This window comes from Ambystoma mexicanum, chromosome 14 (genome assembly GCF_040938575.1).
Source record: "Ambystoma mexicanum isolate Mex_15411 chromosome 14, UKY_AmexF1_1, whole genome shotgun sequence".
NCBI lineage: Eukaryota > Metazoa > Chordata > Amphibia > Caudata > Ambystomatidae > Ambystoma > Ambystoma mexicanum.
In genome coordinates this window covers 534,331,419-534,350,264 of record NC_090940.1, presented here as the reverse complement: position 1 = coordinate 534,350,264, position 18,846 = coordinate 534,331,419, and the positions used below count along the sequence as shown (strand labels likewise).

Sequence of the window (18,846 nt, the reverse complement as noted above, 5' to 3'; positions counted from 1 at the left end):
GATTACCTACTTTATATTTAGTTTAGTATTAAGTGTAAGGGACAGAAGTCGGTTTTATGACACAGGACGGTGGACTATTGATTTGCTTGGACATTCTGACAGAGATAGGGAACCCCCTCTTAGAGTTATGGAAAGTTAGGTTTTCTCTTTATCTTCTGAAACAATACTAGTTTATAGCAACCACTGGGTCACCTGTGTGTCGGTCTCCTCCTACTGCACTCTTACAGGAATCCATAGTCCGGGAAGAACGGAGGACCTGGGCAAAGTACAGGAGTTCTCCATATGTCGAGATGATGTGAACCCGAACACGGAGCAGGAGGGAAGAGCCAAGCAACATACCAGAGCGTGGGGCTGCTGTGGTGCTGTGGGAACCGGGGAGAGAAACCCGGTGCATCGGAGAGAAGAACCCCAGTCCAAGGAAGTTCCAGTGATGTGCCAAAATCTCTCAGATGGTAACGGGACGTGCAAGAGACCTGTATCGGATACAGGGTTGGAAGATGTCAGGTCGGTGACCGTAACACTTGTATACCGAGCATCTGAGGAAAACTTCCTTGTCGCAGTGGTGACAATACGCCCACTGAGAAGGGTTGAAGACCCCAACCAGTACAAACTAAGCATCCAAGGAGAGGTTCTTCATTGCAGTGGCAACAATAAGTCTAATGACCAACAGAGTAGGGTCTGGGACACCAACAAAAGGGAACTGCGCAAGCAAGGAGAATTTCCTCGTCACAGTGATGGTACTAAGCCCAGTGATCAACAAAGAAGGATTTGGGACTTTGCTAACACCAAAACAGAGTGGCAAAGTTTACATCAAGCTGAAGAATGTGAGAAAGAGCATTTTAGACACCACGAGAAGGAAGTCATTCTCCTAGAGAAGGGGCTAAATCTCTTGGAACACACTCTAAAGACACCAGGGGAAGGGAGTCATTCCCTCTGGCCTTGCTGTGATCCATGCCAAGCAATACCTGGAGAATGGAGTCATTCTCCTGGTCCTGAACTGGGAGTTGTGCTAGAGACTCCAGGAGAAGGGACCCATTCTCCTGAACGTGCAGTTGTATAAAAGCTGTGTGAACCCCACAAGCCATGGTTCCCCCTGGCCTGATTGTTGCAAGAGAACATTCTTTTAAACACTATTCGAGCACCAGGAGAAGGGAGACATTCTCCTGAAGAAGGAACTTTCTGTTAGATTATCCTTTAGTTGTAGTGTGAGGGATAGAAGTAGGTTGGGACAGGACGGTGGAGTTCGATTTGGACGTTCTAACCTTATTCTGACCTTATTATGCACAAATAAAAGTCTATAACCGCCACCATGCCACCTATGTGTCAGTTTCCTTCTTTGACACCCTTACATTAGCCACTTCTTTAGCACTTTCTATCAGAGTTACAGGAAAAGCAACAAATACATACAGCCACACATGCAGTTTGCAACAAATGACATTTGCATGAATGTTGAGGGCCAATGAAATGCCATCTTAACCTTTCTACATTTCAAAGCAATAGTGTTGGCACACTGCAGTGTATTAAAGGGCCACCTATGCGTCAAACCCCAAAATGGGTTCTTCTTCGTTTCGTTAGTAAACAGAATCAAATTGTCAAGTAATATGTTTTTGCGGATTTGAAACTGTGCCTGGTTACAAAATAACTGCACGTTGATGTTTATATTTAAGTGGGTTATACTGCATTTTCTTAAAGTGATATTATTTTTAGCTGTTCAGGTTAAGGATCTAGATCTAGTTTTAGAATTTCACGACATTTGGATGGAAATTCTGTTTTAATGTTTGCATGGTTTTTCTTGCACTGTTATTTGTAATAGAGCAGTCTTTCCAATGCACCAGAGACTACTGACCTGTTAGGAATGTAACTGTGTTATCAGTTGCCATATATTTATTGCAATGGATATATTTTTGCAAATGGCTTTTTAAACAAAAATAATAAAACCGAGCAATTTAATTTCAGGAACGTTACACGTGCCCAAAGTTAACTCTGCACCCCAAAGAACGAGCGTTTGCTGCTCAAACAAATGGAAACTACATGGCTTTGTTTTCCACGCAGCGTCCATTCAAAATTAATAAGATGAAAAGATATGAAGGACACAAGGTATTTTTTATGTACAACTCTTTTGTTTTTGTTTGTTTTCATTTATTTAATGTTCTGTCCTGATAATGTATTTGATTTGAAATATGCCCCCTCAGCCTCTTATAGTATTGTTGTATTGCAGTGAATTACAAACCATCCCTGAAATTACCGAACACATCTTGTTACTTTACATTTATATTTCACTTCATATATATCTGCTGTTTTGGTTTGAAATAGTCCTCACTGTTATTGTCAATTGCTGGATCCTTTCTAGCTATAAGTTTATTATCTCACTAACCGGAAAGCTGAAGCTTCAGCGCAAGTAGAACAAGTCAATGCTCGATGCCACGAGATTGATATCCCAGTTGGGTCTACTCTGCCCTTCACCACCTCCCTCCCCATGTTGCTAAAGTGAGTACCACAAGTGCCTAATAATAGTGATATTGTTTATTACTTAGAAGCTGAAGAAATCTGGCTTAAAGTCCTATATAAATCCCCAAAGTATTATTTTAAACACCATAGTTGCAATTGTAATTATTTTGTATTTTTTTTTTAATCTCTGTTGCAAAAAATAATGAACCAACTAGTTTGGTACAAGAGACTTATTATTTGTGTTCGTTAATCAATTGCTTTCTCTTGTTCATAGATATTAGCACATTGAGCCATTACACAAGCCAACAGAGTTGCACAGGGGATATTTAAACGATATTAAGTTATGTATCTCTTTTGGGTATAGTTTAATTTATAAACTTTGAAATGCCAGGATTCCTAGTAATTAATAGGTAAGGACTGCTAATTGTAAGTATATAAAGATAAAATTCCATGAAAATGTCAACATGTTTGGGACTAGTTCGCTAACCCATTTTGCAAGGAAAATTGTTCTTTGGGTTTCTTAGTCTCATGTACATATTTCTTAGGTTATGTTAATAAGCATATGCACATTGCATATCTGGCATTAGTGTTGTCTTGTAGATCTGTTGGATTGTAAGACGGTGGTGGCTGGAACTTTTGTGAATTGATGGAATGGTGTGTGTGGCTGGAATATGTCCTATGTGGATCATGTTGGGTATTATGTATGAGAGCCAGAAAAGCTTCTCTGATTGTTGTTGTGTCCTGAAATAAGACGTATGCTAAATATTCCAGGGATCCAGTGCAGTTCTATGAGAATCGGGCTGATGTGGTTGAATTTGCAGAGTCCTTTAATGAGTTGTGCTGCAGCAGGTAGGACATATCTCAGGGGACCCAGGGATTTACACCAAAAGGCCTTCCAAAAGGGCATGGCCACCATCCAGGTGGCAGAGGACCCAAAGCTTGGACAACAGATATGAGGTTATTTTTGGGGATGAAGGGCTTGATTTTCCACAGGAGAGAAGTTGGTACCATGCCATTTGTGTCTTCCTTGTTCTATGTTGTTTGAACAGAGTTGCCTGTTGATATCCAGCCCAATGGACTTGTCACAAGTGGCCAGCTAGTGTGTGAAGCCCTCAAGGTGCATAGCAGTGAGCCAGATCTGGATGTTCCGGTGTCGTTGGTCAGCAGTAGGAATTCAGTCTTATAGGGTTTGAACTCAATAACTGGACATCCACAACTTGATCATTGAGTGGCAGGCCTTGAGCATGTGGATGATTCGATGGAGAATATCTTGAGGTAGAATTTCAAGTCATCTGCATATTTGTGGATGTGACTGTTGTGTGGAGAGAGCAGGGTTTCCATTCGGTTTCATGTAAAGATTGAAGATCATGGTGGAGAAGAGGGATCCTCGCAGGACTCAACATAAATGGGTGGAGTTGGTGATCCGGAGGAATCCATTTGTTCAAACTGGTGGCGATTAGCAAGGTACAATTTGAACCAGCTGAGGACGATGTTGCTGATCCCCATGTAACAATGTAGATTGGAAGTGACTGGTGGACGACTATATGAAATGCTGCGGAGCATTCGAGGAGAACCAGGAGGCAGGGATCTCCTTCATCAAGGATCACCTTGATGGTAGCCGTTTCTGTGCTGCATCTGGGTTTGAAGCCAGATTGGTAGGACTGAAGAAGTTTTCTGGCTTTAATGTTTTGAAGAAGTTGCGTGACTACAGCTTTCTCGAGGATCTTGCCTAGGAAGGGAAGATGGGTGATGTGGTGGTTGCTGAGGTCATCAGGGTTCAGTGTTGGTTTCTTGAGAAGAAGGAGTATTCATGTATGTCCACGTCCATATCACATTCTCTCCTCCAGAGGAGCACCATCTGGCTAAAAGGTGCTTCAGTGGAATTTACTCTGGCACCACCTTTAGGCTGCCCCTGAGGTATTGCAAAACTGTACCCCCTAGAATTAGGCATAGTGTGCCACATACTAGTTGATGCATCCATAGCCATCTATTCAAGGTTGCGCACATCAGGAAAACAAGGTACATGGTGTACCCTGACGACACTGAGTTCTTCAGGCAAAACATGAGGTGGTCGCATCTCTCTGAAGAGTTCTCTGTTTAGGTGAAAGAGAAGTAAATTAATCAAGGATTTCAGGAGTAAAGTTATTTCAACATCTTAAGTCACGGTGCAATGGTTGCTCCTTAATAATTGGATCATATTTTTGTACTTGTTTCAAATCCAAGGCCAGAGGCATCCAGTTATAACGGGGCGTTATGCTCTGCGACCAACCTGCGATGTTTCTGAAAAGAAACGTAGATTTTAACCACTGAGTAGGAACCTGGGTATCAAGGGGTGAAAATTGAGAATTCTCTTCAATTAAAAAAGTCACACATCCTACGTTCTTTTCGAGCCAAAATAATGACTTTCCCCCTGTTCGTTACTATATCCCGAACTGTCGCAAAGAAGATGGTTTAATGATTTTAAGTAATAAACACTTAAAAAAAGAGTGATCACTGACTACAGATTCCTTAATCGACAATCAAGATATCAAATTATATGAGAAAGCCGACGTGCATAGCCTTTCATTGTGCCATTTTCCCAAGGCCACAATCCAGGAATATAATTCAGTGTGTCCGTTTAACATGATCAAGGTCTGATTGTATAATAATTTCACCCACCTTATCACTTGGCAATTTGTCCATTGTTGAAATTATGATTTGGGTAAATGTGGAAAAGGGTGCTCGTCTTTGTTTTCCGCGTGTAACAAGTCAACACATTTCACATTCAGATCACCTGTTAATATTATTTAAATTTAGCTCAGCCTATGTTTAACCAGTCTTCCAGAAGATTACATACTTGTTTTCTAACAAAGAGGCTAGATGGTTTATCTGAGGTACTGAAAAAGTTAATAGCCACTGTCTTTTAGCCTCTCAATCAGAAGACATCCATTTTAAACATAACATATTAGAAAGATCAGATTTCACTTCATCTAGTATGATAGTGTTTTTAAAAGTGTCTAGAAAGTGTGGCCAGTCAGAAGGAGAACGCAGACTCAGTTCATTAATTTCAGAGGTTTATTTATTAAAGAAAAGGGTAAAGGCCTATCTTTCATTATACTTGAGGTCCCCTTACCTAAAAAAACTAAGGTGCTTTTCAGTCGTCAGTGAATATCTTCAAAAGAATTTGTCCACCATCCAAACTAACCCTACATGACCCTACCACTAACATAAAAACTAAGGACAGAAGAATGACTCCCTTCTCTTGATGTATTTGCTTCTTGCAAACTTTAGTTCAATACGTTATATTCTAGTAGTCTCTGGTGACTGCTTTTATCAATTCTCTCAGTTCATTCAACACTTTATTAGTATTTCCTCGCTTTCCTCTTTGAATAGAGATTTCCGTTCTTTTTTTTATTTTCCTTTTGATTTTCTTTACGAATAAGTTTTTCTCTCTTCCTCCTTTTACACTTGCTCTTTCTGTACACAGTTCACAATTCTGAAACCTTCCTTTCTGTCTATACTTTGTTCCAGCTTATTCTTCAGCTTTTTCTCTCATTCTGAGCCTCTCTTCTTTATTTAGACTTTCTTGACCGATACGAGTATGAACGTTCCAATACTGATCTTCATTCCCTTTTGCGGTTATTAGGTTGATGTTTTCCTCTCTCTCACTTGGACGAGTATGAGCATTCCAGTAGCAATGTTTTTTGCTTTTCTAGACAATGTGATATACCTCTTCTCCTTCAGTGGGTATTTCCATAATGATTTGTATCTGCTTCACTGGGTTTTGATATTATAGTCACTATCTGTACTGGGAGGAGTATGAGCATTCCAACAATGGTTCTCCATTCCCTTTCCAGTTCTGCCGTCTTCCCTGTTACCTTTATCTGGTAGGGATAACGTCACAGAGTTATCGGTTCCCTCGTGGTCATCTCTTCGGTTCGTGAGAATGGTTTCTGCTGTTTTCTTAGCGTCTCTATCGCTTTGTCGCTGTATTCAAAGGCACTCCGATCTTTATCATCTGCTTGTTCCGTATTGATAAAGTGGTATTGGCAGTGTTTACAGGACCTGGTCCACCACACTCTTCTTGTGGACACAACACCACTCTCCGTCTCGTTCGCTTCCCAGCTTCTAGGACGTGCTGAGTCCCACTTCACTTCTCGCCTTCTCTTCGTTATGGACTGCTGCTCATCTCCTTCTGGTTCCTGCTCTCTCACTAGTTCAGGATGTGCAGTGTCCAGCCTCTACTGAGTGCCGGCGTGCAAGCTGTTTTGTAACTCACAGGCTTCCTTCTCTCGTCTCCACGCCCCCCTCCACTTTCATATACTATGGAACTGTGACACTTCCCCAGCGTAGCTTCGTATTCCTTTCTCGCTGCATCTCATGGCTTCTCTACTCCTTTACAGGTCCACCTCGTCTCCGTTAATGGGGTTTTCCGAGGTAAAGGAATAATTACAGTTTCTGGTTTACAATACTAGTATTTTATTCCAAGAAATATTCATAGGATATGTCTAAAAAGGTCAAATTGGTATATTCTTTTGGGAGTATCTCACAGGAACGCAAGTCCTTGTCCCCAAATTGGGACTCTCGCCCAGAGAGGTCCAACTGGTCTTTACCCGTAGGGAGGGTGTTGTGAAGCGGGCTCACCTCCCTAACCCCAAAGGGGGGGGGATCCCCCTTTGGGACAAGGGACGTATTCCTGTGATTCATCACAAAAGCCTTCAGATGAATGACCCATAAAACCTTTTACAGCAGATTTCAAAATAGACCTGTAGCCCCCTTTCTATTCACAGTGGTTTCTCTAGCCCTAATTATGGCAAAAATATATGTCCCGCTGGCATCGAAATTGTAATATATTATCAGTTTTGGGTAAAAATAGTAAATCATGACATTCCATGAAAGAAAACAAAAGCATGCAAATGAAGACTAGTGTTAGCAAGCTTAGTAGTTAAAGGCCAAGACCAATCATCTAAAGTGTACACCTCACGAGGAGCTTAAACCTACCCACATCTAAGCACTCTTTTACCTTTGCCAATTTTTTCGCAATTCATTTTAAGGGAAGTTAAGTCGCTCTAAACCAGCCCCAGATTTTGCGCAGGCCTTTTGCTCAACATTCCACTCAGATTATAAAAGAGTAAACACCTGTGTTATTTGAGTATTGTGCATGGTTAATGCAAGAAAATTATGCTATGTAATAATGCATTAAATTGTTTACATTCAGATAAACCTCAATTATATATTCTTAAGTTTCTAAACAAATCGGCTGTATGACAAATTGTAGTGTATTGTCACTGCTTCCATGGGGGAAGCCTCTTTGCGTGAGGCCAGGGAAGTGAGGCTGCGTCCCCCAAAAGGCAGTACCCTACCCATAATGAGAGGCAATAAATGACACACCCCAGGAGCGAATGAGACCAAGACCAAGTGCGGGTGATGTAAAGGGTTTTATCTAATCAATATAGGGCATGCAAAGGACTCTGCAAGCTCCGAGAGCGCTCTGTCTGACAATAGCAAATACAGTCCTATTTAATACAAAACCACGTCACAAATCCTACACGCTATAGGGGGCACATAGTCTCAGGGTTTGGCTGGCATCGACTAAGCTATAGGTGATGCAGTGATGAGCCGCTCCAGGATTGGTGGACATCCTCGTGGTGCCAACGTGGGGTGGATGGGTCAGCTGGGCTCGTCGGGGCGGAGCTGCCAGGCCAGGCGCGGTCAGTGTCGATGATTGATGGCTGCACTAACACTTTGCCCTTGTGGCCACACACACACAAACACTCATCCTTTAGACGATTCCAGTTGTCCTGTAAATCCTACATTATGTTACTCTAGACAAATAATAGGAGACCGGAGAAACAACATGCAATGTGAAGCTTCACCAATACATCCGTGCACTGTTACTTCTGACCTGCTGACCGGGTGTCACAAGTCTGGGTGTCTGGTCTGAGGGCACAAGGTGAGCTGCCTTGTCGTTCTGTTCTGTTAGATGTGGTGAGGAATTACTTTAGGATTTGTTAGTACATGGTTGAATACCTATCTCCAAGGCTCATTAATTTGGGGTGAACCTGAGTACTACTGGATCAGCGAGGGTACACCTCTGGCCCCTTGAGGCGGTGGGGTTTAGGACCAGGTTGTAAATAATTCATTTGGCCGACTATGGCGGCCTCGGACATGGGGGAGGTGAATTCTTGAAGCGGGTCCAGCAGGAGAAGGGGAGGTGGGGTTGTGCTGCTCGGGCACCAGCGAGCCCTGGCGGGCCTTGGCAGGAGGAGGGGGAGATGGCCTTGTGGCTTTGCGCGATTCTCTGTGTCTGGGCTGTACAACAGTTAATAAAGTTAGTAGCATTAAGATGATTACAAATTTCTATTGTTTATACATTCGTTTGTTTCTTCATACGTAGCTGTAAAAGTTTGGCAGTGACACAAATATTACATAACATAAGTTGAATGCATATTAGTAATTCATAAGGCAATAGATAGATAACACATGAGGTAGCATCAGGTTGGATCGCGTACTCAGGAGCATAGAAGCAATACGTTCATGTACATTCGTGCATTTGCATTTTCGCTTATACCACCTCAAACACGTTTCACCATATTACACACAAGTATTCTTAGTAATGCTTTTCCGCCTTCCTTTGTACACTAGCAGCAATCATTAGTTAGCATTATATGGGGCTCTATCAAGCCCTTTCATTAAGTCTTCTAGGCACATGGTACTTTGCAATGGACTGGGGTCACTCTTGCTTTGTCAACGTTATAAGCTTCATCCCTTCCCGACACCCGTATTATGAACAACTCTGAATCGGTGGGTTTTGGTTATGTAGTCAACACTTCTTTTGGGGGACGTGGGCAGGGGTTCATACAGGAAGGTTATTGGCACCATATATTTTAAATGTTAGGGGTTAAGTGCCAGGTTGCGGCCTGTTCAATTGGGATTGTTCCTGTTATTTTCCATACTTCAACCGCGAGTCAGGTCACTTCGGGGACAGTGATGTACTGCGGAAGGTAAATGATACAGTGTTTGTTCTGATACTCGTTTGTGTCTGGTTGCTCGTGAGAATGGGCCTTCAGCGGATCTGCCATGGGGTGGAGGCGCAGGGGGAGTGCATGGCTCTCTGTGCTCAGTGAGCGGGGGCAATGCTGCAGCTTTCGCAGGCAAGCTGTTTCATTGGGGTTTTGGTCGCTTCTATCTAAAATGGAGTCTTGAGGCTTTCAAAATGGTGTCCATGGTATGTTACAGTACAAGCCGATTGGCCATGTGTGTCAGTCAGCAGCCACCCTGCCACCCGAACACAGTTGCATAGGGGGCTGCTGACGAGCCACTAACCTCACGCAGGTGGGGCATGTCGGGGAGGGGGTCCTATAGACCTATCCTCCCATACACTACCCAATGGTCCCCCTGGGGAATAGGACTCAGCGTGTGGATCTCATGTGGAGGGAAACCCTCAATGGGACCAGTGACAATCACTTTGGGAGAATGTGGTATTCCCCTCCTTTATTTCTGTCCCCTCCTTTCTCTAACGTCACTCAGTACCCTGTGGTCCCCCGCACCTCTATCTGTGTAGAGGTGAGTACCAAGAAATTACTGAGATCAAGAAGAGTGCTATTGAACTCTGAGGATCATCAGTTCAGTACTATGATGAGGAGGAACGGTGGAGCAATGAGGAATAATTACAGGAACTAGAATGCAGTCTAGTTGCTGGGGACTACCTATTGGTTATACAAAGTATAAATTAAAACGGCTATGCCATTGGTCTGCCTGCCCCGGTGGAACCGAAAGCAAAGTTTGAATGCCGCAGACGGAGAACCATGGGAAGAAGCTGTGGACTAAGAAGACGGTGGAACAAAGCCTCTGCCTGCAAGGGTGCTGCCAAGAACTGACAGACCGCGAGAAACTGAACAGAAACCAAGTATGCAGACAACTTGGGATACCTCCTGGAGGGAAGCTGTTAAGATGGATTTCTGAACTCTGACCTGGTGGGCAGAGGTTCAGAAGGCCAGCCTAGTTTCTTGAAACAGGGTAACCTTCTTGACAAGCCAGACCAATCAAGGTAGCATTGGCAGCGGTCAAGACTATGTCTCAGGAGGGGTGAGGGTGACCGAAAGCCCACAATAAGCACACACAGTAAAGGACACCACAAATCACTCCCGTCAGGTGTATATATTAAAATTACATATACATATAATCAAGGCCTTTTAAATCAAACACAAAGCAAATATCGACAGTAATACTTAAACCAACACAACATTACTATGAAACATATATACAATTACAAAGTGGCCTAAAGGGATAGTGCACAGAATGGGTCCACAACCTATGAGGAAAGGGAGCAAACAGTGCAAATAGACTTCAGGCAGTTTTTCAACAATCGATCTCTAAGAGACAGTCCGGACCATAAGAAGTCTGGAGCCTAGCGCTCAAAATTACTTTCGGATGCAGGTGCACGTGACCGTGCGGTAGAGAGAAAACAGAGTCTCTTGCAGGGGCTGTAGCGACTCAGGAAGGTGGGTGAGGCGATGAACAATAGGTTCCCACTATTCAAGAAGGATCTCCCCAAGAGGGCAGAACAGGTTGCAGGATTTGGGAATAGCACAGTACCACAGGCTACCTGTGGAATGGTGAGTGACCCTCAGGGGACACTTGTGCGTACAAATGAATGGATGCGCTAGGGCCCACCGGTAAGGGTTGCAAGTACTCACCGACCCCAGGCGCACTCCGGACTAAATTTAGGCAGTCGAGTCCACTTTGTTTGCAGGTTCAAATGCAGCAATTGTGCGGTTTTCAGCAGCTGAGTTACAGCGATGATTCTGTGACAGGTCAGTGGTGATTTCTCTGCTCATGCTGACTTATCCAGCCAGTTTCACTGCAGCAGGATTACGGCCACAGAGGGGCACAGCAGCAAGGCACCTACTAACTTCTTCACCATGGCTGGGCAACACAGTGACCGCCTGCACTCGGGTTCAGGCATACTCTCCTAATTCCAGACTTAGGGCACGTAGGTATACGGAAACTAGGTAGGAGAGTGCCTTGGACCCAGTGCTTACCATCTACCAAGTTTCAAGTGTCAACTCGAAACAGCTGCAGTTTCAGAGCAAAGGTTCTACTCATGCTTGTCCGTTCACGGGTTGGCCCAGGAACACTTTTGAAGAGGCTTGCTTGCAGGTTAAGATGAAGGTGCCGTTAGTAGTTGTTTCCACTATTCAAATAGGTTGAAGCGCCTTTGCAGAGCGTCTGGTGCGATCAGATGCAGAGGGGTCCTGCAGGACAACAGCTGGCTCTGGGTGCCACACTTTCCAGCGGGTCACCAGTGGTTCCTCGACTCAGCTTCTTGATTTCAGGATACTTGGATTCTATCCTAGGTTCTGTGAGAACTCAAGAGATCGACCTGGTATGGGTGTTTGCAGCCTTCTCTTATCCAGAATCTCCTTTGCGCCAAAATGAAGAGGACCCAATGGGAGATCTGCTCACATATAGGCTCACCAGACATCGACCAATCACGGACCACGGTGGTCCCAGTCAGTCACAGCCCACCTGACTCTCTTGCACCCGGGATGTGTACTGGAACTAGACAGTCCAGCCCACATCCTGGAAGCTCACACACAAAGCATGCAGAAGCCCGCGAAAGCTTTGCGTTTCATGGGAGAATGCATGACCAAATAAGGAATGACATGGGTTTGCTCAACATGGGGAAGGCAAAGGGCAAGATGGCCAAAGGACACGACAAAGCACCTTGCGGCATGGCCATTTTGGAGCCAGTTGACAAGGGGGGGGGTCCTGGGAGTCTCTCTGCCAGACATTAGTCCTGGTTACGAGAAACTTACCCAGAGTCTTTAGCTCACTAAAGCTAGTGAGCTAAAGACTGTCTGGATTCCCCTAGTAACTTAGGGTGAGACCCAAAGTTACTTAAATATGCAAATTGACAAGCGGGGTCCTGGGAATCCAGACGTGGACCCCTTACTCACTATTCTTAGAGAGGCACAGCTACACCCTACTGATGAGGTTCAACCAGACCGAAACACATGTCTGGGGTTGCTGTTGGTACTCTTGTTCAGAGGAGAATTGCCTAGCATTTTGGTGCTGGACTGCCCCAGGGCAGGACAAAGACTGATATGTTTGGGATATTTCTTCTCTGTGAAAGATAGTGAGCTAAAGACTCTGGGTAAGGTTCTTGTAACCAAGACTCATGTCTGGCAGAGAGTCTTCCAGGACCCCCCTTGTTATCTGCATTTTGGAGCCAGGCCACCTTCCTGTGCCAACTGCGGTAAATTCGGTTTGCATGGCAATAAAGGGTTAAAAATATGCGAAAGTAAAAGCTGCCACCAGCACTGTCCAAGGCACATCTGCACTTCTACCAGAAAATCCTTTGAGGGAGTCTAGGGCCTTAGGAAACGAAAGGTAGACCCAAGCGCACTGTACTGTAAGGTACTTTGTGTACTTGCAATATGTTGCAAAGAAATTGCAACATTGGAAAGGACTAAGGGAAACAAAATCTCCGAGTACTGACTGTCTTTAAGGGCATGTAAGTTTCCCCATAACAAAGTGAGCAAAATCCCAGTGGAGTGAAGCAGAAGGCTGTGCTCCACTGACAAAAGTCAGGCTAGGCTTGTCTGACAACAGCAAAAAGTTGGGGGCTTCACAAGTAAAGGGAAAATTACAAAGAAATGGGAAACGTTCCTAACAGAAGCCATGCAGCCCGTCTCTCTGAAGGCAAAGCAGGGTGTGGACGACAGTGGGAGCTGAGCGAGGAGGAGCGGAGGGCTGCCCAGAGTCCGAGAAGCCTGAGCAGGACGCCACAAAGCCAGAACCCAGAAACAGGTTACAGGTGCTGCCTGAGTCCGTGAGAGAGGCTGGGAATCGAATAAAGGGACCCTAAGAAGGGTTGCAGACCCAATAAGAAGTTGAGCTGAGAATAAATGGGTCAAGGACCCCCAGAGAAAGATGAGAACAAAGACATACGCTGCATCCATAGAAACCTGGCAGGAGAGTAACCCAAGTATCTACTCAGGCCATTACCAAGGAGTCTGGGACCCAAGCAAACCTCAGAGGCAATGTCAACAGGTCAGCAACCCGAAAGAAGTAAAAGCAGAAACTAACTTTGAAAGGTGTCCTATGTGGAACAGTAGCTGGCAGGAGAGTACACCAGGTCTGTTCACTTGGATACTGAGTCAAGCTGGGGTAAATAATCTGCGAAAGCAGCACATGGCCTAACATAAGCAGTGTTGCATAGCAATTTGATGTGCAGTTCTGGAGGTTTGCTACTTAAATTGACACTAGTATATTAAAACCTGCTATTTAACTTACCCTGTTCAGTGAAAGCACAACTCGCTGTGCATACCTCTCTTGACCTCATTGCCCCCTCCAACCACTTTTTCTGTTCCCTGGAAGTTCAACGGTGTTAATGGAGAAAGTGCAGCTGTAATATTCTCCTCTAATCTAAAAAATGACAAAGGCCTATGTGAGAGTATTAGGCAAGACAATTTCTTTCTTTTAGTTAATAATTGCAAACCAGAAGTAATCGGGATGATACTTTTATTAAGCTTACTATATCCTGTATGGCAAAGACTGGTATGTGTTAAATGCATATGTGTGTCCTGCAATTCCATTCTTAAAAATGTACCTTTTTAGATAATGCCTAATTACAGCATTGCTACTGTAAAACACTACATTGTCCCCAGCCCATGTTTGTTAGTGCATCTAAATCTCATTGTCAACTATATTTCATTTTGTTGGGAAGATGCATCATATTGACGAGTGAGCACTGACCCCAAACTCCTTGACCTCCTGTCTTATCACCTTGTTGCTTTATACCAGCTACTGTGAAGAATATTACGCATCCCTCACTGAAACCTTGCCTAAAGTCTCCTCCCAGGTGGCAAGGGGAAGGCAGACGCTTCCTGATCCTGACATTGGGGTTGGTGCACTGCGGGAGTCTCACCTGTCAGGAGACTGGGCTCAGTGTGGTGAGGGGATTGCATGGGATGAGACACAGTATTTTTCCTCTGGAAGGAAGAATCCTCCCAATGTACCTAAATAGGTATATTGTCATTTTAATGTCTCAAACCCTCATGTTCGATCTAGGGTTGTGGACCCAAATATTCTAAAATATATACACATTTTACCAAAAGAAACATCTTTTTGGGTATGCCAAACTAAACCCCTTCCTCGCTCCAAAGGGTATAATTTAAAGAAATATGGAAATGTCTCCTGTATACTACCTTCGAGGGGATTGGGTCCTCCGACGTATTCCATATCTATGACAGGTAATCACCACAGCTGTGCTGCTTCGGAAACTTTTCCGGCGTCTGCGTCCTGCGTCGATGACGTCGATGCGCCGACGTCGAGGACCTCCTCCGACGTCCGACGTCATCCGATGTGATAAGTAGGACGCACGACGCCTGTAGCCTCAGTTCCGTTTTTTCCGCGAACGTGTTGCTTCGTGTTTCTCGGTTCTAAGCCTCGACTCTTTGGAGTTCTGTTCTTTCTGGTTCTTCGAACCTGTTCGTTTGTGAATTTCCTTCGGCGATGTCTTCCACTTCGTCTTCAACCCCGCGTCCGGGCTTTAAGAAGTGCGGGGAGTGTGGGTCCAAGATGTCGGTGACTGACTCGCACGACGCCTGCCTCTGGTGCCTCGGGGAGGCCCACGACACGGATGACTGTGTCGACTGCCAGTCGCTCACGTCCAAGGCCTTACGCGAGCGTAAGAAGAAATTGTCGGTAGGTCGGGTGTCCAAGCCCCGGAAATCGAAGTCGGCGGGGCTTTCGACGGATGATTCGAGGGGTGACTCTCCGCGTCTTTGTCGGAAGTCTCGTCGGTCTTCTTCTAGGAGTCGGTCTCGCCACTCCTCAGCCTCTTCGAGGCATTCTCGGAAGCGCCGACACCGGTCGCCTTCCAGGTCCTCTTCAGAGGACTCTGCCCGGCACGTCGGTTACCCCACCAGCCGTGCGACGCCGGAGGAATGGGCTTCCTTCGGGAAGAAGATGTTGGCGATTCTTGAGTCGCAGGGTACTCAACCGTCCGCGCCCCCGAGTGGGGTCGGCCGTGAGAGGTCGAGAGCCACCGCTCGCAAGAGTGGTCGGCACGAGTCACGGGAGAGGTCCCGTTCGGACAAGGAGGCTCGTTCTCGCCGTACCCGTTCCAGGTCCCGGTCCTCGACGCGATCGAGACCGTGTGCACCTGTGATGTCTTCGAGGAAGACATCGACGTCTGAGGCGTCAAGGGCGTCGACAGGTTTTCTCGAGGCTCCGGCTCCGAGGAAGTCGTAGAAGCCGTCGACGGTCAGGTCGTCGAGGGACACGCTCGGGGCTCCGGCTTCGAGGGCTGTGTCGACGCCGCCGATACTGGAGGCGCTGCATCTGACGTTGACGCCGATCCTCTCGGCGCCGTTGCCGGTTTTCTCGACGGCGGCGCCGATTCGCTCGACGCCATCGACGCCTTTCGTGTCGGAGGTGCCCCGTGTCTCGGGTGTACCCCCTAGGAAGGCTCTGGCTAAGAGCAGGCACTCTCGGGTGCCTTCTTTTCGCCACCTGGAATATATTTCAGAGGCGGATAAGGATTCTGATGGCCTGGTTCCTCGTCAGGTGCCAGATGACATTGTCTCGGGCCATAGTCAGTTTGACGATTTGAGGCAGTCTCTGCATGATGCCAGTGGACTGGACACCTCTCCGGAGGTGGAATTTTGTAGGCCTGAGCCTGGCTCCCATGCCGATTCCTCGTACCGGCGCCTTATGGCTAGGGTTTCTGAGTATCTGGGATGGTCTGCTCCCCCAGGGGAGTTTGTGCAGGATGACCTGACGGACATCCTGGATGTTGGTCCCCCAACTGACCCGGTACTGCCGTTCCATATGGCTTTACAGAGAAGGGTGGCGGCGGCTTGGACTGCTCCGGAGAGTCTCCCGGCGGTGGGCAAGTCCTTGTCGCGTAAATACCGTCCAGCCAGTAGCGACCCCTGCTACTTGACCAGGCACCCCACTCCGGAAAGTTTGGTGGTGCAGGCGGCCACGGCCCCGGCAAAGCAGGCGTCGTACCCTACCATCCCTCCTGATAGGGACGACAAGCGTTTTGATGGCTGGGCGAAGAAAGTGTTTTCTTCTGGTGGTATGGCGCTTCAGGCGGCCAACTCCATTTGTGCCTTGTCACGTTTCACGCACACTCTGTGGAACTGTGTTGCGTTAGCGGCTGAACATATTCCCGAAGGGGATGAACGGGATGGTTTCCTTGCTATGGTCCAGGATGGTAAGGATGCCATGTGTGAGTCCGTTCAGTCGGGTCTGGACTTGGCTGAATGCGTCAGTAGGTCCATGGCGGCGAGCACCGTGATACGCAGGTTTGCGTGGTTGCGGAAGTCGGGGTTTGCTCCTGATGTGCAGTCCCGGCTCCTCAACATGCCCTTTGACGGTGAACACCTTTTTGGCAGCAAGGCTGACGAGAGCCTTGAGAGGTTGCAGACCTCAAAAGCTGCAGCGAAGTCGTTGGGCGCTGCAGTTCGCCAACCTCCGCCTTTTCGTCCTAGGGGACAGCAGTGGAGGGGTGGTTCCTTTCGCTTTTACTCATCCTTCAGTAAAGCGAGAGGGGCTGGCAGTCAAAGAGGCCAGCGCAGGGGTACCAGAGGTGGACGACAGGGTACCCGTGGTGCCAAGGCCGCTCGGGCAGTTGCCTCTTTGCCCTCAGGTAACGCCGCAGCCGCTCCTACTCAGTCATGAGGCCATGTCCCATGGTTCACCGGTTGGGGGAAGACTGACGCTGCATCTTGTAGAGTGGCAAGCCATTACTTCAGATGTGTGGGTTCTGGAGATCATAGCCCACGGCTACTGTCTTCCCTTTCGGCACAGGCCTCGCGACAATCCACCGGGGAACCTCTCTTTGAAGTGTCCGGATCCGCTCCTTGCGCAGGAAATTCAAGCCCTGCTGGAGAAAGGCGCTATAGAACTGGTGCCTGTAGCGGAGAGGAACAAGGGATGGTATTCCCCTTATTTTTTGATTTCCAAGAAAGACGGGGGATTGAGACCCATCATGGACTTGCGCGGTTTGAACAAACTCCTCAGGAAGGACAAGTTCAAGATGGTTACTCTCTCTCAAGTCCTCCAGGCCCTTCAGCTTCAGGACTGGTTGGTGTCACTCGACCTCAAGGATGCTTACTTCCATGTGCCGATCCATCCCAAGCACAAGAAGTACCTGAGGTTCGCGGTTGGCGACTCGCACTTTCAGTTTCGGGTCCTGCCGTTCGGATTGACCTCCGCCCCGAGGGTTTTCACCAAGCTCATGGTGGTGGTGGCAGCGCATCTCAGGCAAGGGGGGATTCACGTCTACCCCTACCTGGACGATTGGTTGATCAGGGGGAGCTCTCCCGAGCAAGTCCTGGATCATCTGTCCGTCACCTGCCACTCCCTTCACAGGCTGGGCTTCTCCCTCAATTTAAAGAAGTCCCATTTGACGCCAACGCAGAGGCTCCAGTACATCGGAGCAGTGCTCGACACTTCCCTGGGGCAGTGTTTTCCTCCCCAGGTGAGGGCTCTTCACATTCAGCAGATGGTGCGCAAGTTTCAGCATGCCCAGACGCTCCCAGCGTTCGAGTTCTTGAGGTTGCTCGGCCTCATGGCATCCTGCATTCTTCTGGTGCCAGAGGCTCGCCTGCGAATGAGATCTTTGCAGTGGGCACTCAAGATGCAATGGTCGCAGTCCTCCGGCAGGATGTCGGACCCGATTCAGGTGCCGCCCTCGGTCGCCCGGGACCTTCTGTCGTGGGCCGTCGAAGGCAACTTGATGAAGGGGGCTCCATTTTGGCTTCCCTGGCCGGAGGTGACGATCGTGACGGATGCATCCCTCACGGGATGGGGAGCTCATGCCAACGGGCTGATAGTCAGCGGTCGTTGGTCTCCGTCGGAGTCCGGACTCCATATCAATCTGTTGGAGCTGAGGGCCGTCAGGCTAGCCCTGAGGGCTTTTCTGCCGACTGTGCGAGGAAAGAATGTCCTGATCCTGACGGACAACACAGTGGCCATGCACTACCTCAACAAAAAGGGGGGGGGCAGGGTCACTTCCTCTGTGCAGGGAGGCGATGCAGCTCGAGTTCTGGGCCATCCAGCAGGAAGTTTCGATCTCGGCAGTTCATCTGGCCGGAGTCGAAAACGTGACGGCGGACGCTCTGAGCAGGCAGAGCACGATCTCTCACGAGTGGGAGTTGGCTCAGGAGATTCTCCTGGAGATCTTCGCCCTTTGGGGGACCCCTCAAGTGGATCTCTTCGCCTCCAGTGTCAACCGGAAGTGCGAAAGGTTTTGCTCGCGGGAATTTCCTCCAAAAGGAGCCTTAGGAGACGCGTTCGTGGTGGAGTGGTCGTTCCCGCTGCTGTACGCGTTTCCTCCAGTCCCCGTCATCCCGCAAGTGCTGCGGAGGTTACGGAAGTTCGGTTCCCGGATGATCC

At 47.4% G+C, this 18,846-nt stretch overlaps 1 protein-coding gene across 4 annotated transcripts in view; it reads left to right on the top strand.

Annotated features, from left to right (window-relative positions):
- The window catches only part of WDR25 (WD repeat domain 25), an 825,376-nt gene that overhangs the window by 733,206 nt on the left and 73,324 nt on the right, over nt 1–18,846 (top strand). For all 4 annotated transcript variants that reach the window (XM_069637777.1, XM_069637775.1, XM_069637776.1 and 1 more), the window contains one exon: nt 1,957–2,097. In XM_069637777.1, the coding sequence (XP_069493878.1) occupies nt 1,957–2,097 (141 nt within the window). The remainder of the gene's footprint in view (nt 1–1,956; nt 2,098–18,846) is intronic.